General features: G+C 42.2%; 1 protein-coding gene and 1 long non-coding RNA gene across 3 annotated transcripts in view; one reads left to right on the top strand and one right to left on the bottom strand.

The window, feature by feature from the left end:
* Positions 1 to 1967, bottom strand: part of LOC132336263 (uncharacterized) — a 48030-nt gene extending 46063 nt beyond the window's left edge. Inside the window, exon 1 of the long non-coding RNA XR_009488836.1 lies at positions 1652 to 1967. This is a non-coding gene — a long non-coding RNA (uncharacterized LOC132336263). The remainder of the gene's footprint in view (positions 1 to 1651) is intronic.
* Positions 1968 to 2558: 591 nt separating this feature from the next.
* ATP2A2 (ATPase sarcoplasmic/endoplasmic reticulum Ca2+ transporting 2) overlaps positions 2559 to 26193 on the top strand; it is a 43608-nt gene continuing 19973 nt past the window's right edge. Inside the window, exons 1-6 of one of the 2 annotated variants that reach the window (XM_059863180.1) lie at positions 2559 to 2939; positions 4012 to 4029; positions 4121 to 4203; positions 11081 to 11185; positions 14525 to 14663; positions 25024 to 25104. In XM_059863180.1, the coding sequence (XP_059719163.1) occupies positions 2822 to 2939; positions 4012 to 4029; positions 4121 to 4203; positions 11081 to 11185; positions 14525 to 14663; positions 25024 to 25104 (544 nt within the window). In that variant the 5' untranslated portion in view covers positions 2559 to 2821. The remainder of the gene's footprint in view (positions 2940 to 4011; positions 4030 to 4120; positions 4204 to 11080; positions 11186 to 14524; positions 14664 to 25023; positions 25105 to 26193) is intronic. The other variant, XM_059863179.1, reaches the window with a different exon arrangement.

Genomic DNA, 26193 nt, shown 5'->3' on the forward strand with positions numbered 1-26193 from the left:
GAGAAAATGAAAGGCAGGACTTTCAAGTCCATTACATGTGCACTTGTATATGAAGGCTAGAAAATATATATGTGTGTAAAAATAATGCTTGGTAAATGTATTTTTACCAAAAAACTTATATACAATCCACGTTTTATTAATGTGGTAGAAGGTAAGAAACTAGTCATAGTGATATATTGAGCTGTTAGTGAAATACATTAATTCAAGTAGCTGGCATTATTCCATATGGAATTATTGTGGAAATCGTGTATTTTTAATGTTGCATATGCATACGTACATGTTTTGGAATGGTGGCATCACAGGTCCATGCCATATCAAGAAAATTACTAAAAATGGTTTAAAAATTACAGTAAATTGTATAGATTTTATGCACCTGTCATGTTGACATTCTTCACCCCTGTAACAGGCTAAGTCTATTTAGGTGCAGTGTGATGTAAGAAAAGCAACAGAACTGTACTGATGCAACATTTGATTTGGCCATTCTGATTAATCCTGCTGATAAGCAAGATGAAATTAATATGGGCATGGCATGGAATAAGTGCCTTACCTGAACTAGGTCATCAGATCTAGCTCAGGAATTTTCATTCAGAACTGCCCTGTGAAGTGTAGGCTGTCAAGTTATCCTTCCTTGGACCTTGGCCATTCACAGAGGAGACTTTTCGAGCAGTTCAACTTTTGTTAGAAAGGATATAGGGCCAGACATACCCTAGAACACCAGAACTTTACATGGGTTGTCCCCTCTCCATCCCTTTTCTAGCACAGAGGTAAGACTGAGATATTTCATTCCAGATCAGACATGCAGTTTCTTATAGCGTGGTGCTGTGGGTGGTTTGTAAGTGGTGGAAATGCAGATTGTAGGTAGGATCTGCATTTATGTAAGCTGGCACACATGTAGGGATCAGCTCTGGTATTTGCACAGGCATATGTACACAGGAACATCGCTTGGAACCAAGTTTTCAAGGTGTTTATGCTGATCTGCTCGCTGTGTTGTGCGTGTGTGTTGCAGGTGTATTAATGTCAGTTGGCGCTGATTTCTCTTTGGTTTGTGTTACTGAAGTTCCCATAAATTACCGGGTGGGACTGGGGGGATCAGTCAGTTTTCTGTGCTCTCTACCGGTTCCTGTGCCTGTGCCAGAGCCGAGACACGGTGCTGAGGAAAGCGGTACGGTACCTCACCCCACACCGGCGCTGAAATCACAGCGTGCAAGTTCATTCCCCCTCACGTTATCGCCGGGGCTGAGTGTGCTGTCAGCGGGATGTGTGCGACGGCAGCTGGGGACACGGCTCAGTGCCAGCGCAGGGCACGACCTCTGGGGAGTGACCCTCGCCACAGCACCGAGGCACACGGCCCTCACCTCTGCACACTCGTGATGCATGAGGCTCCTGTCGCGACAGAGGCCGGTGCAGCCCCACAGAATCAGTCTTTAGGGTGGAAGGGACCCCTGAGATCACCCAGTCCAACCTTCTGCCAAGGTAGGGTGACACAGGAACGCGGCCAGGTGGGCTTGAAATGTCTCCAGAGAGGGAGAATCCACGGCCTTCCCCTCACACTTTGACCGGATGATGCTCCTGTCGCGACAGAGCGCGCCAGCCTCACAGTCACCCTTAGACCGGATGATGTTCCTGAGGCGGGGGCCAACCCCACACTCACCCCTGGACTGAATGAGGCTCCTATCACGACAGGGTGAGGGCAGCGCTCACAGGACGGCTAGCGCTCCTGTCGCGACACGCCGGTGCAGCTCCGCGCCACCCCGCGCGCCAAGACCCCAAAGGCGGGCGGCTCCCCTCAGGCGGGCAGCTCCCCTCAGGCCGCCCCGCTCCCCCTCACCGCGGGCTGAGGCCGGGACAGGGGCGGTTCTCGCCGGGATAGCACCGGCGAGAAAGCGGCCACCGCACCTGCGGGGCTGTCCCCGTGCGCAGCGGAAGCGGCTCCACCGCGGCGTGAGGCGCAGCCGCCGCCGGGCCCCGGGCGGAGGCACGGGCGACAACGGGACCGCGCTGCGCAGGGGCCGCGCCGCAGACGTCGCCTCCGCCCCACGGGCGGGGCCGCCAGCATGCCCGCCCCGCGCCCCGGCCCCGCCAATGAGCGGCGTCCACATGCCGCGGCGGCGAGAGGGCGCCGGGCGGCCCCCGAGTTACATTAGAGCCGCCGCCGCCGCTGTGCGACCGGAGCGAGCGGAGGCAGCGGCGGGCGCGGGGGAGCCCGAGCCGTGACGGCGACAGCGGCCTGGGCCGGCCGGGGGGGATCGAGCTGCTAGTGAAGGAAGAAAGGGGGGCGATCCTCACCTTTCGCGAGCAGCGGGGCAACTGCGGTTTTTTCTCCCCCGCGCCGTTATCGCCTTCCGTTACCGGGGGCGGCTCGGAGTCGCTGAGGCGAGCGGAGAGGCCGCTCGGCCAGCTGGACGCGGCCCATCCCTGCAGGGACCCGCTGCGGCCCCGAGGCGACCGCGGCTCCGGGGGCCCGCGCACTCCCCGCCCCAAGTCCCTCGTCCCCGCCGGAGAGGCGGCTCGGCTCCCTCGGAGGCGTGAGGGGTGGGAGGGGGGTGGGGGCTTTATTTTTTTTAATTTTTTTTTTTTTTTAAGGGCGGCTTTCCCTATTTTTTTTTTTTAATTTTTAATTTTTTTCCTGCCCCTCCCGGCCTCCTCCGCGAAGAGAGAGGTGTGCTCGGGCTCCTCTGCTGCGGGAGAGGTCTATGGTGATAGCACGGGGGTGGTGAGGGCTGAGGAGGGGTCTCGCCGCCGCCCCCGCCGCCGCTGAGGAGGAGGAGAGGGAGGAGGAAGAGGCGAGGCACGGCACCATTTGCTGCTCCCTGCCCCAGCCATGGAGAACGCGCACACAAAGACTGTGGAGGAAGTTTTGGCTTATTTCGGCGTCAACGAGAGCACCGGGCTCAGCCTCGAGCAAGTGAAGAAGCTGAAGGAGAAATGGGGCTCCAACGGTAGGTGAGGCGGCCCCGCCGCGGGGATGCTGCCGCCGGCGCTCGCCCTCTTCCCCCTCTGCTCCCTTCCCCAGCCCTCTCGCCTCTCCCTCATCCTTGCCGTGGCCCTGTGCGAGGCCTAACGCGTGTGCACTGGCAAAGCCGGCATCTCTTCCAGGACCCGGAATAGGAGCGAGGGAGAGAAGATGGCTGACTTGAACTCCACCTCGTGGGTTTCTTTCAATCCCGAGCTCGCAGGGCTGCTCTGGGGAGGAGGGTGTCACCTCCGTTCCCTTTCACCGTAACGGTGGGAAACCTTCTTCCATTCTGAAATGAAGCGCTTTGGGGTTTAGGATTTACCTTTTTTTTTTTTTTTTCCCCTGTCTTGACCTTCATTTTCCCCAGCTTTTCAGCGCCTTTCAGCCCCTTACTTTGTATTCTTCTCTCCAGTCGGGACATGAAATTCTGTCGATTTTTTTTAATCCTCACTGCTTGGGTGTCCTAGTCCCTTCTGAGCTCGCTTTCCGTTGTGTAAAAATGAAAATCTATGAGAAGATTACACGGTGGAGGTGGTTTTTTTAGCTTTAACACTGCTTTTATACCTCTTGGGTTACTAAATCTAGTTGCAGGAACATAAAGGGGAGAGCAGAAATAAGGACATAACCTTAAAATGGAGGAAAGAATCTGAAATATTTTTAACCAAGTTTTATGGTTTGTATTTTTTTAGAAGTGAATGTGGAGGAAAAGCTTTGTCAGAAAGCATTTGAAAAGCGTTTTGAGCCTTTGACCCTTTGTTGCTGCACACAGCAGAAGTCCCACATCTGGCTGGAGTGATGACTTGGCTGAATTATAACCCTTGGCACATTCCCGCGCACCTTTACGTGTCTTAAAATGCAAAACTCTCAAGCCCATTCACATACTCTGGTGAAAAGAGCAGCCTTAGTGGGGCTTCCAGTGTGTCTGTCAAATCCAACCCAGCTGAGTGTGCAGTCCAGGAAAAATATCTGGTGTGGATGTCTGATAATGCTCTAATGTGTTTCTTCGATGATTTCTTTTCTTTCACATGCTTCCTGGAAAAATCTTCCACTGACAGAGCTGCCGGCTGAGGAAGGTGAGCATGGTTATGAAATCTTCTGCTAATTCTTGTTGATAATTCATTTTTGTAAATGTGCATGACTCAATGGCTTTGTCACATATTGCAGGAAAAACCTTACTCGAGCTTGTGATTGAACAATTTGAAGACTTACTAGTTAGAATTTTGTTGCTGGCCGCTTGCATATCTTTTGTAAGTATGATTTTTTATTTTTTTATTTCCTAGGGTTCTGTATGACAGAGTGACATATTCCAATGTATATGACCTGTACATACTGAAATTATTCTTTCTTGCTGGAAAGATGAATGATTGCTGTCTCTTAAATTAGTTCCTTGTGACAAGGTTTCTGCGTGCTAGCCAACAAAAATTTTGGGGAGTCTTTCATTGCATGAGTCATAAGTACATAACTACACCAGGCAGGTATTTTAAAAAGTGCTTCTCATTCAACCCAGTTTGCTTATTTGAGGTGGGATTTCCCAATGCTGCTGTTGGCTTTGAAAGCTAACCTTGAGTAAGTAAGCGTTTAACTGGACATTCTTCCTGCCTTCGGGTTAATCTTTATCGAGCTCGATGTATAATCATTGGAAGACATTTTTGGATGCAATGCAGACTGTAAATAGAATCTGCATGGCGAATATTCCAGTTGCCTTCCCTTCCTGATAATAGCAAGGTGACAGTTGTTGCTTTTGACAGTGACAAGAATGTTGACGGCTGTGATGGCACCATTGTTGACCAAATTTGGTAACTGACCTTTGGATAGTCAAGTCATTAGATGGACATCTTGCTTTGCATACAGGACTAAAAGAACAAGAACTCTTAACTTTTTTTTTTTCCTAAAAAAAGCATAATTAGGCAATCTTCGTACATTATGTGTAAATGGTATGTGCTTGCTGAAATACTGGAAAATGGAGTGAAGACTCAGAGGAGGAAGGTGAAGGCTGTATTTCTTGGGGAGCTGGACAACAGAAACAAAAGCTTGCAGAATATTAAATCGTTTAGGTAGGGAGTAAAAGTTTACAGTAGACTTTGCCCTGGAGTTGTAATTAACTGCTTGAAAAAAAATAAATGCTGCAGCTCTTGGGGGGAGTGGAAATTGTGGTGACTCTTTAGCTAAGGGCAAGCTAATTAGGATGGGCAGAGGAGAATGTGCTCTGGAGCTGTTGTGTGCTGGGGGAAGGGTTGCCCTGGTGCTGCAGTTTGTGCTGTGCTGGGGATCTGCTTTCCCCACACCAACACCTTCCAGAGGGCTCTGGCTTTGGGTCTGTAATTCACCAGTACCAGCTGAGCAGTGCCTGGTGACATCAGTCCTGACCATGGAGACAGATGTGCTTCACTCACTCCTCTGTTTCCTGGAGAGGAAATCAGGCTGGCTATTGAAAATTGAATAAACAGTCATTCAAAAGCCTTTTTTTTTTTTTTTTCCCCTCCTCTTTCCCCTTTTCCTCACAGAGGGTGAGAAGGGGATGTCTTTTTGTTCCTGAAAAGTCAGGAGTGTTTCTGCCATCTCATGAGACAAATGACAGCACAGAAGTTTGTTAGCCTTCCATGCCAAAGTAAATTAGTTGTTTTTATTATAAACAAGTAAGTGAAAAATCAGATTTCCCAAACTAAAGCTTTGATTACAGAGTCTGAGGAAGTATGAGACCAGACTGACAGAGGTCATAGAACATACACTGCTGAGTCCTCTTGGAAAACTTGATTAGTAGCTGAATTCAGTTGCTTTTTTCAGTATGGTTAATTTTCCTATCTAATTAAGAGGAGACTGTAGTCTAATAGAGTGTGGGATAGATCTGGGTTCTCTGCTTCTGTTCAGCTGATATGGTACATGACCTTGGGCTACTGCTCTGCCTTTTCTGCCTTCTATTTTGGATTTAGAGGCACACTAAATTGATGTTAGAAGTAAAGATTTTTCTCTGGTGAAAAATAAAAACCCCTCTAGATACATTATAATTTTGGTACTTTAAAAGTACTTTTTCTTCCCCTTTGTGTTTGGTTCCAGTGTTTTCTTTGCTCTGAAGGCAATCATCTTGTCTGTTTTTCTTAGGTTTTAGCACTTTTTCATGATGAAAACATAATACAGACTTTTGTAGCAGCTGTAAAGCACCCTTGGATATGTTGATACAAGGATTGCATTACTGCAAAAATAGGATGTAATTACATCACCTAAGTTCTGGTGTTCTTGACCAGCTGTTCATTGTCAGTTAAAAAAAATTAGGATTGAGGTATGAGAGAGGATCTTGAAGTGTATGGATAACTCTTTTTTTTTTTTGTGTTGAAGGAGTTTTTATGGTGGTTGTATTGCAATCATAAATCATATTAGTTTATTGCTGTTAGAACTGCACAGTAACACACATCTGTAACACTGAGACCCGCACTGGGTTTTGTGCAGAAACATCCCTTCTTAGGCAGAGCATAAACTTGTGTTCAGAGTGCCTTCTGTGCCCTCTGCTCCCACACTGCCTGTCAGGTACGTGTCAGTAAAATAACTCAGAGCAGCAGCTCAGTCTGTGCCAGCCAGGCTGATTGCCGGGGTCAGATGCCGCGTGTTTGTGGGCTGTGGATCCTGTGTCCTACATTCCAGGTCAGAACTGCTCTTAGGGATGTGCCTAGTTAGTGAAAGCCTTAAGTATGGCTTTGGAGGAGAAACAGTATGAATAATATCTGATGGTGAGTAAATGGATCTGTGAATAGACTTGTCTCAGTCTTCTGTTGGATCTGTGAAGCCTCTGCAGAAATAAACCTGTGGAGTGTATTCATGGCTTTTCATTCTTGATACTGGTGTAGCATGTGCTCAGATCTGCAGTGTTTACTGAAAAGAACAGCTTGCTTTGCTGTATAAATGATTTTGACAGGTTGCAAAATGTTAACTGCAGCTGATGTAGAATAATTCCTTGGTGAAGTGTGGCTGCTTTAAGCAGTGGTGTGTGCTGAACTCTGCAGTCTTAGCTCTGCATCACACAGTGGATTTGCTCTTACAAGGTGCAGTGTAGGCTATAAACTCTACCAAACCTTGAAGTATTTGTACAGCATCCTGAGAGCATTCCCTCCCCTCAATTATTCCTTTGATTCCTAAGCTGACTTAGAAGTGAATGTCCTGAGAATGTTTTCTAATAGTGGATATCTGTGTTTAGATTAAAACAATGCACTGTGCTTTAGCCCAGAGAGAATAATAGCCTGTAAATTAGCATGAGTAAAACCTAGCTTGTGTTAAAAGGTGAGCAAAGGTCCTCTTGGAAAAGTAGGATGTGTCAGTAGCAGTGTTGCAGGCTTTGCCCTGAAATCACCCAAAAGCTACCTGTTAAGGTCAGCAGCAGTGAGTGTATGGCACAAGATAAGGGTTGCTGTGGAACGTGACACTGACATGTTTTTAGCTAAACTTAGATTGCTCATTAGCATGAGGGTAGGGGGTGATAAAAATGTGAGAAGTCATTGTGATTCTATTTTATGTTGGAAAAATTAAACTGTGGGTGACAGGTATCTTTTTTCCTCCTCTTATTGTTGTAATAATATATTTATTTTCAGAAATACAGCATAACATTGATGGGTGCTTACAGTCTGTGAACTCAGTAAAATTCATAATTTTGTGCTTATACACGTGGCCAAGATGTGTTGATTTGTGTTTGAGATTTTTTTTTTCCCCCTGACCTCCTTGCATAGCAGACAAAAATTTCTACTGAAATAATGGAACTAAAATTGGGAGGTTTTTCTTTCATGTTACCTAGTGTCCAGTATAACTGACATGGATGGAACAGGACCACTGAAATAGTTTGCATCTGCTTATTTTTATGCTAATTTGTATTAAAAGGAGAAATCACTGAAAGAGGGGTTTCTGAGCAGTAGTTGATACTCTGTCCAAAATATATTAAAACTAAAATCACATTATCCTGTGAGAAGAAAACTCTTAAAAGCAGTCCACACATTTTCTGTGACCTGCTTTAATTAATCTGGGACTTCTTTTTATCGGGATGAGATCTTACCTCTCCCAGCTTGCTTCTAAGTTTCCCTTGTCGGAATGAAAACCAAACAAAAATCCCTGTTTGGTTGCTGACGACAAAGTATTTGCTTTTCCTCTGTTAGTGGTGAGCTGGTACAGCCTGCTGGGCAACACAATTCTGTCTCCACACTCCCCTTCTCCAATTCAATTGTTGTTACTTAATGGTACATAGTCATCTGAGGTAACTTGCCTCCATGACTTCCCTGACAATAGAGATCCTTCACTTGTAGAAATGGAAAAAGCTGCGAGGGCACTTGTGCTGTTTCAGCTGCTTCCATCAGCGCTCACCTCATCGCTGGCTGACTTTGGCATTGTACCTCTGTCTCCTTATTGCAAATAACCAAGTGCTGTTTGCCTGTCATTGTGTATCTTTTGCCTCAGAGTCCTGCAGGTCCACCCCATTAGGCTTTGTTTAAAATAGGCTCTGCAAGCCATAGCTCTGGCAGCCCTAAAGCAGGATATGCTGAATGAAAGTTGTCCTTTAAGCTACTTGTGTTGACTGTTGGTATGGGGCTTTCATGTCTTGCTGTTATTTCCCTTATATTTTTAGGCTTGCATTTCCCTTGGGCAATTACCTTATTCTTTTCTTATTCTTCCTACTCTTTCCTAAATACATGGTGATTTTACCTATTGACAGTAGTGCCTGACCAGAGCATTGGAGATCAGTGACCTGGAAATGAAGCTGTTCTCCATGTGAGTTTTAAGTGATTAGGGCTGAAACATGGTGGAGCCCTTCTGAGTAGAAATTGAGGGAAAAAAAATGAGATCTCTCACTGTAAGCCTCTCCAGGGTCTTAAAAGTGTGCTAGTGGAAACTTCCTGACAAGGACTCAGTGACTTGGACAAGAATTGTCTAGTCTTTACCAGGCCTTGGCATATGGTCTGTTTTTACTAAAAATGTAAAGTTAAATATTTGTTATTGCATGTGCTACTTCCTCTTTATTTTCATTGCCTTTGTTTTGTTTTTTTACTTCAGGCTGTAATCAAATAATAAACCTGATTTGTTACAGAATGTGTTTTATGTCACAAATATCCTAAGTGAAGTGTTAGCTGTAGTCTGCTATAGCAAAATCAAGAACTTGCAATGTATTGGATTATTTTATGTCTTATGTTTACTAAACTGTTCTAGAACTAGAGCTTGGATAGTTCCAGTCATAGTAATTGTGTAGAAATTTCTGGAGAGAGAAATGTGTATTGCTGGCTTCCAGGGTTAACTAGTTACTTCACTTTAGTCTTGTCACAGGTTGATAATTTCACCAGAAAACCAGCAGTGATGATTTAAACCTTCAGGCTCTATACTCTCAGGATCTCTAATTTGAGTTCATCTACTCTTTTTGAAATAATGACTTATTGAAAGAAAAGATCCCTTGAAAACTTAATTTTGGCTCTCCTTGACATACTTGGATCCTGCTGTCCTTGTAGCTCCTTTCCTTACCTCTGGAAGTTGTGGCCTTTCTCCATGTTATTTTACAGCACACGTCTTAAATCGGAAAAGATTCTGGTTTAACGTCGTGTAAGGCAGATGTTTTATTCCAGTTAACTTTGTAGGTGCCTGCTCAGATAAGCACATCACAACATAATTGAATTTATTTGCTTTTGTTTGGAAGCAAAGTGGGCTCTACAGAATTCCATTAAAGAAAGGGAGGGAAGAAACAGATTCTGCTGGCAGCGTGTGACCTTGTGTACACTGAGAGATCTGGAAATGCCCCATTGGCCTCTCCTGTAGCTCCAGCAGCTCTGGTGCAGAGGGGAGGCTGCCCATGGCACAGGGATGTGTGTGGGGTGAGCAGGGACAGCAGGGCCTGTCCCACTGCCCCCCCAGGGCAAATGGCAGGAGCTGTTCCAGGGATTGGAGAGCACCGAGGTGTGGCGAGATCCCAACTAAATCTGTTCTGCAGGGGGATTACACAGCCCCTCAGAGTGTTGTGTTACCAGTTGGAATGTTGCAGTTGTATTTATCACAACCTGGATCTTACAAGTTTATCCCTTTGTAATAAAAATTTCTTGTTGCCTTGGATTTGCTTGACAGTCTGTTTTCTGCTTGAGGCTTTCATGCTGCTGCTCCTTCCTTTTGACATCCTGGAGTGTCTCACAATTGAGCAATAGCTCGGAGCAGCATGTTGGTGGAATCATGGGCTTGCTTTAGTAACAGTTTGCTCGCTGCAGTCTTCTAGTGATTCAGAGTGCTGTTGCCTGACTACCAGCCCTAATTATCTCAACACGTTGTTCCTATTTACTGTCACTTTTCAGGCTTCCTGTTGCTCAACATGTTGATGAAAAGGCTCTTCCTCTCTGGTCATGTTAACTTGACTTTTCATCAGTGACTCCAGCACTCTGCAGAGGCTCTGACACATTCAAGTCAAATCAATGATAGATACCTAACACTGGAGTGCACTTTTAAAACAAATGAATTAAAATAAAATCTATGTGGAGCCATTTATGCAAGTCCTCAAGTTTGATTTACCTTTTAAAATCCAAATTTTGAGTTTTATCAGTTACTTGGTTTACAATCCAGCTTCAGCTATGACTATGCCATTCACTTAGATGCTTCAAGATGTCACTATTTGTGTTTAAATGAGTAGATGATTGGTTTTTGTATCTACTCACTGAAAACTTGTAAAACTGTTTCCATTTGTGTGGCTAAGTTACTGGTACAGGGCAATTAACTTGCTTAAAATTCAGATTCTGGCAAGGTTTTACTGTTTTAAGTAGTCAAACTAATCTGACTGTCCTGTTTTATACAGTAATTAAATAATATTTTTTCATTGTCATAACTGTTGTCACAACTTCTCCTTTCACTTCTGAAGCAACAGTAGCAATTGTTTCCCAGATAAATAGCTTACTCCTATAAAAGAATAGTGGCCTCTAAAATGAACTTTGTACTGCTTTAGTAAAGATTCTTTTTCTCCTTTTCCATTGGTTTTGCCAACTCATTCATGAATTACAAAGCTACAAACTTGGTAGATTCAGGGGTTTCCAAAACTGCTGAAGTCTGAGCAGTTGAAACTTAGCAGGCATAAAGTTTGCAAGGTGTCTGTGTAAATCAGGAATTGAAATCACTCTGTTTCTCTTGCAGGTCCTGGCCTGGTTTGAAGAAGGTGAAGAAACAATCACAGCATTTGTAGAGCCTTTTGTAATCTTACTTATATTAGTGGCCAATGCAATTGTGGGAGTGTGGCAGGTATGCAGAGACTTTTACAAATCACAGATGTTTTGGGGTTTTATGGTTTAAGAGGAAACACTCTACCCTGTAGTGTTGGGTGTTCCTACAAAGCAAGTAGGATGTGTTGCTAACTTGGGATTCCTGAGAGTCAGCAAACCATAAAGCTTCTCAACAGAAAGTGTTGACTTAAAGGTAAAATGAAAGCTTCAGAAGTGTTGCCAGAAAGGCAAAATGCCCATCAGTGTGTTTGGCCACACGCTGCTGAACCCATGAACGAGACAGGCCAGAATAAAGCCCTGAATTCAGGCAATAAATCAGGCCTTGCAAAGCTAGGAACAATTGGAGTGGTTTGCTTCCTGACTAAGGAACAAAGGATGGAACACTTGTAATCTTGTTTCTTTTCTGTTTCCTCTTGAGACAGCTGTTGTGTTTTAGTAAATTATTAATACAGTATTAATTCTCCCTGTTCAATCACTGGGTGTACATCCAAAGACTGCATGTCTGTCAAAAGGCACAAGTTTCTGATGAAAACATCTAAATACCATGAAACTTGCTGCACTGTCAGCTGTGACATTAATTTGATGCCTTTTTATAAATCATATAGACAGTAGTATCATAACATAAAATCACACTTTGTGAGATGCCAAAACAAAAAATGTTCATTTCACTTCACTTTGCTAATTTGATCACTTTAGGCAGTGGATGTTTTGTTAGAGAGTTTTTTTTCTGCAGATAAAAAATGTTCTAGGATTTTTATGGTAAGTTCTTTGTAAGATTGGTTGGTTTTGTTGGGTTTTTTCCTAAGTGAGGGTGCTAGCATGACATAATTACTTGCTCTCTTAGTGCATGAGGCTTCATGCTTTAAAAAATATCAAACTGGCCAAAAATCAAGAGAGCGAGTCATGTTAGTAGGTTACAACAGATTAGAGAGGACCCTGCCTGCTTTAAGAAGTGGCCTTGAGTGGCATTGCTGCCCATTCCTGTGCTCTGCTTTGTGCTATCCCAAGTGAGCTGGCTGAAGAGTGTTCCTCAAAATTCAGTTTTTAGCAGTACCCAGCTTGCTGCCCATCCTGCTGGGGAGAGATAAAGTTGGTCAAGGGGTGACAGCACTGCCCCTTAAATGACATTTTATATTCAAGTCTTCATAAATAAATTGTGCAAGAGTTAAACATTAACTTGAAACTCGTGACTTGCAGTTCTGCAGGTACTAATTTTAAGCATGAAATGGAAGCTAATGTCTGTATAGTTTGAGGATTTTTCCTGTTGTAGGAAATAATCAGGGTTTTTTTTTTTCTGATGTCATAGTATGCAAAGGATATCTCTATGTATATTTCTACATGCATGGAAATTCATTGTGAAAGAGTTGCTGCCCAGATGAAGTGACTCATTCCCTTGTTCTAATGGGCATGGAAAATCAGCCACAGTACACAGTCTCCACCCATGAATGTATCTGTTCCTACAGGTACCAGATGTGGGCACTGAGTCACAGCTCTGCTGCCCTCAGCCTTTCCTCTCACGTGCACCTTTCCCCAGGAGCACCTGCACTGCTCCAGGGCCTGCAGGGTAGTCTGGCTACCATAACTCCAGGCAAACTGCAGCAAAAAGACCCAGTCTAGCACTATGAGCTGGCTGCATGAGCTGAATCGTGGAATTGTTGAGGGTGGAAAAGATCTTTGAGATCATCAAGTCACACTTATTAACCCAGCACTGCCAAGGCCGTCACGAAACCATGTCCCTGAGGGCCACATGTACATTTTAGATACCTGCAGGCAAGGTGATTCATCCACTTTCCTGAGCAGCCTGTTTGGATGCTTGACAACCATTTCTGTGAAGAAATTGCTGCTGATACCCATTCTAAATTTCTTCTGGTGCAACTTGGATGTTTATTCTTGTTCTGTTCCTTTTCTAGAGAGTGACAAGGTCCCCTCTGAGCCTCCTTTTCTCCAGGCTGAGCCCCACTCCCAGCTCCTTCAGGTGCTCCTGGTGCTTCAGACCCTTGCCCAGCTCTGTTTCCTTCCTTGGTCATGCTCCAGCCCCCCCATGTCCTTCTTGTCAAGAGGGGCCCAAAACTGCCCCCAAAACTGGAGATGCCTCAGCAGTGCCCATCCCTTGTGCTCTGATCTCAGTGGCTGCACTATTTCTGCTCCAAGCCATGTGCCATTGGCCTTCTTGGCCACCTGGCCAAAATTCATGTTGAATTTTTATTTCTCTGTTTTGAAGAAAAAGTTCTGTTGAAGTAACCTTCCTTTTGTGGGACTTGAAGGTTTTGCCTCACAGTGGCTCATAATTCACAGAAGAGCAGTGTTGGTGTTGTAGTGCTGAGGAGCAGAATTAATTCACCTGGTGGAATATGGGGCTGGTATTACTTGCAGTTTTATGGCTCTGTGCTGGTATCTGCCCTGCCAGACCCTGAGCTGTGCCATGTAAATGTTAGTTCCTTTAGGTAGTTTTGGTAACAGTCATTTTCAGCTGCACTGTTACAAGGAACTAGTGAGTTCCTCAGCTTTTGAATTTTTGATGGTTTTGTTTCTGCTTTGACATGCAAGGAGGAATTTTTTATTCTCTGAAAAGGCTGATGTATATTTGAAGGGCAGATGTTCTAAAAACTCTGTGCACTCTACCATTATCTATAATTATCAGGGCTAAATGACGTTTGTTCTTGTCAATAGGCAGGGAAATGGAAAATAAGTTCTTTCTCCAAGAGCTGGAGAAGGAGCACTGATAAGCTGCTGGTTTCTGCAGTTGTTCTTTATCCAGGTGGCATCACAATACTGATACCAATCTCTGCCAGAGCTCAGTGAGAGGGCTGCAGCTGAGATAGGAAAGCTGATCTGTTGATGGAAATCAAAAGGTTTTCCTGCGTGGGGATTCATCTGAGTTTGTAAATTGTTTGGAGTTCTGGGGAAGTTTCTAGTGTATACTTTAATTTCACTTCAGCATGACTTGATTTGCTGAAATAAAGTTGATAATAAGTTGGCTTCATCATAACTTGATCCTTGATTTGTGTTACTAAATTAAACTCTCAGCTGAGTGTAAGCTCCTCCAGCCAAGGTACAACCAACACCTACATCCACAAATCTCAGTTCTGATTAGTGCTTTTCTTAATGTCAAAAAGCATCCATATGTGACATGGAACAACAATTTCTGTGTTCTAAAGGCCCACAAACACTGAATTACACTCTAATGATTCCCAGTCAGCAACCTCATAAGGGGAGGGGACACAAAATGTTCTGTATGAAGAAATATAGCTGAGCTGAGTTGGCAGCATTCATATGATAATGCTTTTGGAAAATCGGATATGACAGGCTTATGTTCCTTGAGGGCTTTCAAAAATTACACATTTTTGCTGTCTTTTAGGAAAGAAATGCTGAAAATGCTATTGAAGCTCTTAAAGAATATGAACCAGAGATGGGCAAAGTGTATAGACAGGACCGAAAAAGTGTCCAGAGGATTAAAGCAAGAGACATTGTCCCAGGTGACATCGTGGAAGTGGCAGGTAAGACCCACTTATGTGGTGCATGCAGGCATTAGCATATTAATGTGAAATTGTTGTGGGGCTTTGTTTTAATGATTTGAGGTCCTGCAGGGAGTTTTCAAACACTCCAAAGTATATGCTTCACTTAAGAACAGTCTTAATCCTGTTCATCTGTAATTATATTAAATGTGCATGTGTACAGAGGGGATTGTTTTTCAAATTGCCACTTAGCTTAATTGGTAGGTCAGAAAGTAAAGCATCTTAATTGGAGTTGTGGTTTTAACACTTGTCACAAATTTAAAATTTTGTTTTCTAGTGTTCGGTTTCAGAGTGTCCTAAAGCTTCTTTTCTATCACAAAATAGGTTTTGTTCCTGGTGTTAAAATGTCTGCAGTTTCCTTAGGTTTGGGAGTGCAGAGATTTTTTTTTGGTCATAGTCTTTTATTTCATCTGAATGTGTTTCTCCAGCTCTTAGCCTTGTAGTAGCAGTGCCTTTGAACTTCTCTTCACAAATGTCTTCTGTCCTCTCAGCAAGAGTGACTGGCACGTGACTTCACTGTTTTCTCATCTTTCACAATTCTTTATTGCTCCTTCTGACAATTTGCTTATAGATCTCAAATACATGAGCTATGCAGAGTAGAGCTCCCTATTTCTCTTGGGGAAGCTTTTGAAGTGCCAGTCTTAAAAGCCTGGACTTTTGCCTAGAGCTTTGTAATACCTTAGTTTTGCTCTAAAAGCTGTGTCTTTGTCTGGAAGGAGTGCAAAAATAGATGGGTTATATACTTCTAGCTAAAATTCCATCATTTTGGTGATAATGCCATAGTAATAAATTTTCCTCTGAATTGGGCTTGACTGTTCCTTCCCAGATAAAACTAGGTGGCTCTTGCTGAGTGTCAGGAGTGTTGCATGTTCAGATTTTGTAGGTCATTATCCACTGTTAACTGAGTGATTTTTCCTTTGGGAACGATGCAGGGTGTACATCAAACTTACTTTGCACTCGTGTCACTTTGATTTTAGAGGTGGTGTGGCTGTCTCAAGAGGAGATAAATATATACCCTTAAACTTGACTATCCTCCTGTTTTAATTATCAGGCAAAGAGAGTGTGCACTCAGAATGAAGTTGCTGCTGGCTGCCTGCCCAGCTTTCATTCCTTGAGAAACTTTAACGTTGGCTGAGCCCTGTCTCAAGCCCCTGCTTTGTGCACAGGGTGATTCAGCTACAGCTCCAAATCCAAAGTGGTGATAGTGAAGTTGAGGGTGCAGTGTGATGCCTTGTCAGTGACTGTGCTGTGCCTCACTGCTCCTGCTCTCCAGGGCCAGGGCTGCGTGCTCTGCAAGGGGGGCTGTTTCTGCTGTGCCTGGTGTGTCCTTTTGAGGCAAACAGAACTGTATCAATTACAGACTCTGCAGTGGATGGCTGGGCCAAATCCTTATCCTGTTTTTAAATGTCAGCAATGGAATGGTGGTTTTGGAAGGAGTTTTCATCATGGGAATACACTCGGGTTGTGTTTTTTGGTACTTTAAAGCAGAGTTGGTAGAACTGGGAGTTGATGACTGTGTGTTTTGCACTGGTTTGGGGTATCACTGAGGAGAAATGCTATATTTTGATGCTGTGGCATGTATACAGAGCATAGAACACTTTCTCCTTGATTCATTGCTGTTTCAGAAGAGGTACAGATTGTGTATTCATCTTCAATTTTAGCTTTACCTTTATTCTGTATGAGAACACCTGGGGGATGTGTGGGCTTTTACTTACCTGCTGTATATTGTCAGCACCAATAAAATCAATTACTCTGTTTAAAAGGCCTGTGTCTGAGGGAGAAAAACGAACTGGGAATAACCAGCGTGCCTGGAACACCAGGCTGCCTTTAACCAGCATAGTGTCTTCTTTACCATAGGGTTGCTATTGCAATATTGAAATCTGCTTGTAGAACAATGACTGATAGCCCAGCATATGTACAATTATTTTTTTTTTAAAGGTAAGACAAGCTTAAGCCAGTATGCTCATGTAGAAACCCAAAAAATATCCAAGTTTTATGACTGCCCTTTGAGATAGGTGGTCTGGCTTGTTGATGGATTGTAGAAGCTTTTCTGGGTAAAATACTCACTTAAATTAGTGGATCAAACAATACATTTAAATTACCTTCACTTGAAGCTGCAGTTAATTATAAGTCATGTGGATGGTTAATAGAGAAATCAGTGCTTCAGTATAACACAACTTCTGACACTGAAACAATAAATTCTTGTAGCTAGACAATGATGAGTTTTAATTGCAAGGAAACTGAGAAAAGCCACAGAGCAAACAAAGAAGAGCCACTAAATGCATCGTGTCCCAGTGTTGGTGTCAAGACCTGGAGGTGAGAGAGACTCTGTGCATGCCTGTGCCTCAAGTGCAGGAGGACTGTGATGGCCTTTGACATGTGGTTTGCACAAAGATGGCCATGTAGGGAAGTGACAGAGCCCTTCATGCTGGGATACATATCTGGCTCTGGAATTCCTGGCCAAGTGCCAACGACATTTGTGTGTCCAGGCAAATCTCTTTCAACCCTGTGGCATAAACAGCCAGGTGATTGGCTTCTCCCCTGTGCTGATAACTAATAGTGAGCAAATTCCTACAAGTCATCCCTTGCAAAATAGTTGTATTTCATGCTGTAGCAGCTTTGCTAATTTGAAATAGCTGTGTGTGGGTCTGACACAGAACTCAATTGCTGGAATTGTTAGGTTGCTATTGATACATGCAAATATTAATTTCTTAAATGCATGTTGTGAGAAGGACTTTCCTCCTTGTCCACTTCAGCAGAGATGGTGGAAAAGGTACTGTACAATGAACAGGAGCTCTTAGGGATGTTGGGGTGACAGATTTGGGAAGTGTGCCCTGAATCTGCTTGCAGACCTGTGGTGAGGATGGTTCTCGGAGCTGCAGTGTGTGATGGTTACTAAGCTACAGAGTCTTTCTTAGAATTGATGAAGTGACAGACATCCAGATGCTGTCCTCACATGGCTTTTCAGTTTGCCTGCCTTTAAATGGATTATCCTGTTGTTGCAGAACTGGAGTTAATTGCAGGGTACACTCTAAATCTGTAACCAGAGGCTATCTGAATAGATTAGATACACTTTGATTTAGTTAAGTTTTTTGTTTGCTGGGTTAAAGTGACATTTTAAAGAGAAATTTGGAATAGAATGGTCCTACTTCTTACAAGTTTTATATGGAGTTAGCCTGAATAATTGGGATAAACTGGTTGTAAATCATGTGTTCTTTTAATAGAAGCACATTTGGGAGCAGAAATGACCTTTGTTCACTTCCACTATATTTGCCTGTCTAAATTTTCTGGAGCAGATACAGTGTATCTGAGTTTCTGTAATTTAATAAATGAAAGTTCAATAGTTGCAGTCAGTGAATGACCAAAGCGCAGCCACAGTAGTTCCTCTTTTCCCTGAATTTCTGAAGGATGGTTCTTGTCATCTCTTACTGTATCTGTAAGTACTCAACATGTTCAAAATATACACACAATTGCCAGAAGCTGTTGCTTATTAAATTAGTGTATATTCCAGAAAACTTAGTTTTATACCTGGCACAGAGTAGGCAAGAACTACTTTGAGGCTTTTCATTCCAACTGCAGAGCACTTCAAGACTCTTGGGTGCCTTATAATAAAAAAAAAGATTAATTTTGGGATGAAGAAGGTCAGGAAGGAAGAATCTTGATGTGAATTATGTCACTCCCATGTGGTTGTGAAGAGCTCCAGGTTCTCCCTGGTGGTACAGCTGAAACGTGAATGTTGCAGGTCTTATTCCAAAACATCTGGGTCCTTGTGCCTGTGTTACTTTTCTAACAACCAGGATTGATTTTCAGATTCAGTGCTAGAGATGCAGGTTTACTTTTTCTGGGAAAGTATTGAGATTGGAAAAGATAAGGAAAGGAAAAGGATTGAGGAAGGCTTAAGCCCAGAACAGAGACCTGCTGGAGGCTGTCCTAAAGCAAACTGCTGAGAGCTTCTCTTGGTGGGGAAAAAGAATTACTGTTGTGGATGTTTCCTTACCAGGTGCAAACTGTTGGGGCTGGGTTTTAAAGCATTTATTTTGCTCTTTTTCCTGAAGTACTGCTTTTGAACCAGAAAAGAGAGGAAAATAAGATCAGTGGTTAATAAATACATGTACAAGAAGTGCATAAATCCGTGAGCTTCAGTGAACATTTTGGCCAGCACATCAGAGGCAGCTTGGGGATAACCAGACACAGTCCAAACTCCATTCCATACTTCACTGGAGTTATGTGAGGTTCAGCTCAGGGCACGGCCTAAACTTGTGTCACTTTTAACACACATTGGAAATATTGCAAAACACATTTCCAATTTTTACCCCAGTTCTTGTAGCATTTTCCTTCAAAGTTACCAAACTGTTTGGTAAAAATAGCAAAATAATTCTGGTTTAGTTGCTTGAAAATTGAGAACATGCCTGATACTCTGTACTCTGACAGAGCTGATACTGAGTGGGTTTTTTTATAAGGACAAATAGTAATGAACAAAAGCTTGGACATCAAGATAATGTTCAGTTACTACTGTATTACCCTGGCAAAGGAAGCTCTTTTTTTTGTGGGTTGTTTTTGTTTGTTTGTTGTTTTATTTTGTTTTTTTAAGTCTAAAGTAAACTTGCACTTGAAACTTTGCTGCACTTCCAGAATTCTGACTTTTGGTTCTGTTACCCAAATGCAGCATTACTGGGAAACAGGACTGGAGTTTGGTGTGCAGAGATTGTTGTTCTCTACCTGACCTGGCTTAAGTTGAAGCTTAACTTACCAGTCTGTTCTCTCTGCTGTTAGATATTTTTGTAGGCTGATCACAAGAGTTTTCCATCTAGTAGGCAGTGGTATAAATAGATCCACTAATTAAAAGCTAAAACTAGACAAATGTGGTTGAGAAATGAGTGCAGACTTAGAAGCAGGGTCCCTGTCCATCAGCACGTCTTATCTAATGTTCTGGTGCCCTCTTCAGAGAGAATGACAAGTCTGTTTTTAGAGAATGAAAAGAAACAAGTTTAAGAAAAATTTGAGTCCTTTGTACTGTTTACCACAGTATCTCCATTTTTCTCAGCCCTCAGTTTTGACCTGGAAATACTTTACTCCCAGAAAGCAAAGGTTTTTCTGTCCTTTTGGCTTTTCTTTATAAGAAAACAATAGATATGTGTTGTTTAAATTTATCTTAACCTCTGCCTTGAACAGTTCCTGGGTTAGGATGCTCACACCTTGCATACACTGCACAGTAAGCCCTGGGGATATTTTCTGTCTGCTCAGAATGCAGAAAGTGGATGATAGGGGCTGTTTCATGCACGTTGTCTAATGCAAAGGATGAATTCAAATGTATTGTTCTGTCACCTTGTTAGTGAAGGCAAGTGCTGTTTTACTGCTATGGTTACAACTCTTGGACCTTTGCTGGTGTAATCTGTCTCGATGGAAAATAAATTTTACCTTCCTGGTTTGGAGTGGAAACTCAAACTTAAAATTTGATTCATAATCTCTCTTCTAATTTTGACACTTTGACATTCTTGGCCTTGTATGAAAGTGTAGCTGGACTCAATTATGTTCCTGTTTTGAATAGCTTCTGATTTTTGGTACCATTTTATTGTGCCCTATTCAGGAAGTGTTAAATACTTAAAAGCTGTTACTATGGAAGAAAAATTGTGTTTCTGATGGTCTAAGGAAATCAAGCTCAATGGGAAGATGAGATTGTCTGTGTACAGGGGGGGAAGAGCAGCTAAGCTGAGCTTGTGTTAAGGAAGTTTAATACAAAAACCAGTTCTGCTGGAGCAGCTCTACCTCTAAATAAAAGCAAAATCCTCAGAAAATCCTCAGCTCTGTTGATTGAAGTGTGTAGGGTCCCTTATCTGTTATTTTAAATGTATTCATTTCCTTTCTTAAAATTTGGTGGGTTTTGGCAGTTCATTTGGGGATGCTTTTACACAGTTTCAGGAACTGTTTGTGTTCAAAAACTGTTCAACTATGGAATGATTGAAGCTGTACTGATAATCTTTATTACAATAAAGTCCAGTTCCAACCCCCAACGTGCTGATAGCAGATCCAGGGTGACGCTGGCTTTGGTTAATGATAAACATAAATAAAGTGTGAGGTACATGTTATATATGAGCAGCTCCTGATATCTGCAGGAAGAATTCCTTTCATTTGCTGTGATCACAAAGAGGGACTTGCTGCAAACAGATCACTTTCTTAGCTAAGAAGAGGAATTGTTCTTGTAACACATTAACATAAAAAAGAAGCAAAACTTTTTATAAAGTCCCTGCCTGTAAACCTGAGCAGGTCTCCAGGGGTGTGTGAGGGTCAGAGTTAACAGAGCTGATATTGGTGTTCAAAGTACACATTTCAAGTGACAGTTTTGCTCTGAGGACTGTTCTATAGCATAGTGGCTTTTGGGGTACAGTTAATGTTGCTTCCTGAGCCCACTGCCACCAGCAGTTTTGATCAGAAAATCTGGAATATGGATCTCAATAGACTGTATTGAGGGATGGTCTAATAATTTGAGACCTGAAAGATGAGTATGGTCCTCTTGTAGTCTGGGGTTCTTTGTTGGTACCCAGAAGTAACTAAAAATACAAGGGACTGAAATCCACTCAGCTTTAATAGTTATTTTCCCCCCACCTTCATTGTTCATGGAATGTGTCCCATCACTTCTGCCCATCTTCCTGGGCTGCTTAAAGCACAGTCTGCCATAGCCTGCAAAATTGATATTGTATTTTAGCTGTAGAGGTTTCCCAGGGAGTGTCTCAAGCCATTGTCTGACAGAATTCTGAAATGAAATATTTAATTTTATTGCTATGCTGGAAACTGGTAAAGTATTGAAAGGGATATCAGTGCTCAAATGAAACACCCAGGTAATGAGTTATCATTTCACTGTAGGACTTGGTCAGTGCCAAGGATAAAATTGGGACTCAGGTTGCTTAATAATACATTCTGTACTTGAAGTCAATTTGGGACAAGTCTGTGGAGAAGCAGGGTTGGACTGTGTAAAAATCAAATATCTGTCAGTGATTGTTCATATGGGGGGAACTTGACCCATAGCACTGCCACAGCCCTGGGAGCAGGAAGGTAAGGGCTCTGAACCTGAGGAGAGAGGCTGCAGTGGTGGGTGCAATCAGTGGGAATTTTGGATGGAGCATTGCTGGTTGGGTGGCTGAAGAACCCAGTATTTGAAAGTACGAAATTTTCCCTGTTTACAGTGAAAAAGCAACTGACATAAATTTTAAATTTATGTTGCAACAAAATACTGCTCCATTTTTTCTGCCAAGGAGTAGAAATTGTAAATTGTCTGTTTCAGTAGACTCATGCACAGTTAAATAAAATGGATATTTATCTTTTTTAACCCCCTGTCACAACCAGGTTGTTTTTAAACAGACTCATTTATTGTGTGCTAAGGCTCAGTATTAAAATTCTAAAATTCTGTGCATGAATTAAGGGATTCTGTGGGTAAAGCTGTAATGGTTCAAACCAAACCCTTCTCCCTCCTCCAGACAGCAGCCAGTGCTGTACCTGGTGGGGCTGTTTTAATCAGTAATTTTGTATTTGCCTACATTATGTTTCAGAGCGTGTACCTGGGCAATTTTGAAAGCAGCTTATTTTATTTCTTCAGAGCTGTTGTGGAAATCAAGGGACTATTTAGGATTAAAAACATGGGTTGAAATAATGGATGAAAATATTTCTGCAACTGACTTTTTATTTTAGATGTCAGACTATGGAATTATATCATTTACTGTAGCAGCTCTGTGCTGAGCAATACAAATACAATAATCACTTCCTCATTTCTTTCAAGACTTGGGTATTACTTCCATTGGTTCTGTGGATTGAATTATATGAATTTTGGAAAGCCTTCCAAAAAACAATAACATTTTTCCCCTTTTTTAAAGTATGTGTTAAAAAAGCCTTCTCTTTGTAGATGAGATCTGTGGTACACTGCTCACTGAAAATTTCCTGTGGTTCCTCTGTCACAGGATGGCTTCCTATTTATATTCCATTTCAGTTGTGCTCTTGAAAGTATATTCAAAACTAGAAATGCCTTAGTCTCATAGTTGTTATTTTGCAAAGAGCTGTTTAAAATGTCTCTGTAATTGACCCTGACATACAGCTTTCCTGCCTATTGGAAATGCCTTGAATATTTTACTACAGCCTTCCCAGTCAGAGAGGATGAGTGAATCATGTGTCTTATCTTAAATTGTTGAGATAAATTTATAAAGCTGCACTGCCATAATAAATTTACCACTTCAGTTCTGGAGATTCAGGCAATTGATAACAGCAGTAGTAGTTTTCATGGAAATACTGATGTTGAATAACAACAGTGTGTTAGAGGGGTCTCTCCAAGTATTTTAAGTCTTGTGAATATTGAGTTTGAACAACTTGGAGCAGTTCAAAAGGAGGTTAGAAAATCACTTGTGAACTTTACCATATGTTCTGTCCAATTGCTTGAAAGTTTTAAGATTGTTTTTTTAACAGCTTCTTTCTTGTATTCTGCATCTCCAGCAGTGCTGCCAGCTGTGGTGGCTGTGGGCTGCCTGCAGTTCTGCAGTGCTCTGAGGATGTTTGTGCAGGTTGCCAGACCTCCGAGCACATTGCTCTGAGGGCTTGGCCTGGCCAGCCCTATCTACAAAGCAGCTGCTACTGTGTCTGCAAATAACCCTGCTCAGGACACCAGGAGAGCAATTGAATAGTTTTGCCTTTTTTGGCCTAGGTCACCATTTGTCTAAGGCTATTTTCTCTTGCTGCTCAAGGGCGTTGTGGCTTAAATTAGTATTCACATGGTATAGTGATACATTTGTGGCTGGATTTTTGTCCCTTCATATACACACACTCACAAAAACACACATCTCACTCTACAGACAAAACTCTACAAACTTTTGCTGGTTTTAGTGGTTGGAGTTACTCTGAATTTACAGGAAGTCACATGGGGCAAGTTTTCCTAACGTTTGAAGCAGCACTTTGTTCTCCTCTTCAGGGTTGTGTTCCACAGTTTTGCACTCCAGGGTGTGAGGGATTGGATGAGCTAAGGCTGTGACACCACTGTAGAGCTTTCCATGATATTATTTCTTAATGTGCATTATTGCTGCTGATTGCATAAGCAGTTCCTGCAGGAATTGCAGCTTATTTTAATTTCACTGCAGGGACACAGATTCCACCTACTGAAAAGATCAGCTGTCTTTAGTTAGTTATTCACCCTTCTTTATTTCCTTGCATTATTTTATAATAATATAGCTGACACTTGAATGCTTGCAGTGTTAAATTACATTAGGAGTGTTCAATCATGTGTTAATTAGCAATATTGACATGCAGAATGTAGAACCCCTCCATGTGAATCAGAAATGTGCCTCATTAATATGCTTTAGCAAGTTAATTTGCATGAAGCCATTTATTTGCAGTAGGCACAAAATGGTAGAGCTTTAGTTTTTTTCTTAAAAATAAGGAAAAGCTGAGTAAGAGGAAGTAGGAAGGGAGAAGATAATGTTGAGATGTTAGGGATGCTGGAGCTCAACTGACAACTAGATTTATCACTGCCATTTTTAGGAGTGTGGTGTTAACTTTTATCATCTGCTGCCTTGGTGTCTCAAGTACTTGTTAGTGGATGTTTTGTTGTTTGTGGGTTGTTTATTTTTTTTCCCTTCAGTATTCTCTTTTGCAAAGTAGAAATGTGCATGACAAGATAAACACAACAGAGATCTGTGAAAATTGTAACTGGGATATGGATTGTGGTTATTTAATAGAGCAGCATTACTGGAAAATAAAGCTACTGTGTGATCTGAGGTTAACTTCCAACTCTGAAACATCTGGCAGCATTCAAAGTGTAACATTACAAGAGCATATTTGCAGAAGCACGTTATTCTCACAATTAGTGCCAAAGAAAAGGAAAATACAACTTCTTTTAGTTTTCTAAATAAATAGATGTGGATAATGTGATTTTTGGAGAGCAGAGGACTCACTTTGGGCATAGAGGAAACAACTAAAAGATTCTGCAGGACCAATTGTTCTGAAAAGGGAACTTGGTTCACCTTAGCTGCGGTTCTTGATTGTTTATATGTCTTTTGAAATTGATATCTTGCTCTTGAGAATGTTTTCCCTTTTCTTTCAAGTGGCTATATGGTCAGAAAAACAATCCAGTGATTTACAGCTTCTTTCTTGGAGGTTAGGTAGGGGCAAGCCTAAATTGCAAAGGTGTATTGGATACTCAGAAAACGAGAGTAGTGCAAGTCACAAAAGCAGCAATAAGCTGCTGGTGATCTCAGTCACCTGTGCAGTTACTGGAAATTCATTTTTCTGGCTGGTGGAGGGAAGGGACATTTGGTTAGTCATCTCTCAAACAGCAAAATTCTGACTTTGTCTTGTCATTTCTTTGTAGTTGGAGACAAGGTTCCTGCTGATATAAGAATTACTTCTATCAAATCTACAACTCTAAGGGTAGACCAGTCAATTCTCACAGGTACAGTTTCTGTGACTTTTATGTAATTATGTGCATAATTGAAAGTGCCTTTTCACCATTTATTTGCAATGATCCATTAGAAACAAGCCTGCAGCTATTGAAGTTCTCTGCATTCAAATGCAGTAAATTTCTCATCTGGTAACTTCTAGAGTGACTGAATGTGTTGCTTCATCATTGGCTTTGTTTTCCCTTTAGTGGGATGAACATTCTTACTGAGTCTTGTAATGCTTTTTTGGCCTTCCCCTTTCCTCAGCAGACACAAGCAATTTGTGGAAAATTAGAATTAAAAAAAAAAAAAAAAAGGGATTTCTCATCTAGTTCACGGAGTCTTCTAGGTTTGAACATCTTGTCACCACTCTGATCTGAAAGTATGTAAATCTTACTAAATGTCTTCTGCAACAGCAGAGAACAATTTTTGCAATGCTGGCAGCTTTTAAGCTGCTGCCACTAAAGACTCAGTGCACTCAAGCCTTATTTGCTCAAATTCTGTGCACACACATTTGTGTGTTTTCTGGTACCAGCCCTCAAATGCAGGAACTATTTTTAGAGTCCTTTTCAGATTTGTTGAAAACAAAACAAAGTAGCAGCACTTCTGAATATAGGAAAGAAGCTGGGAATCAACCAAGCATGCTACAACAGTTTTCTTTCAGCTGGAACATGGAGATCTGTCTGCCTGTTTTGGTAGCATAAATTATTGTTAACTAGCTCTGAATTTTAAAACAGTAACGTATTCATAGGAAGCCTGTTTTTCATCCTTGAATCTGTCTTGAAACAGGCTCCAGAGTTTCTCACCACAGATCCTGAATAGCACAAGGCTGATCAAGCTTTTCTTATGTTTAGCATAGGAAAGTGGATGCACTCCATGCCTGTAAAGCTGCTGGAATGAGTAGAAATAGCCCATCAGAATTCTGTAAAAAGGGACTGTTCCTTGCCTTGATTTAAGGAACAGAATTCTTGTTTTAAAGGAAGCCTTTGCTGTTTGCAGCCAAGTTGATGCTTAAGTCTCCTGTTGGATAAAACAGGACTGAGGTCTGAGATGCTGCTCAACAAAATCCTTTTAAAGGGAGGAAGCTTTGGCTCTCTGAGCTT

Source organism: Haemorhous mexicanus, chromosome 19, assembly GCF_027477595.1.
Source record: "Haemorhous mexicanus isolate bHaeMex1 chromosome 19, bHaeMex1.pri, whole genome shotgun sequence".
Lineage (NCBI taxonomy): Eukaryota > Metazoa > Chordata > Aves > Passeriformes > Fringillidae > Haemorhous > Haemorhous mexicanus.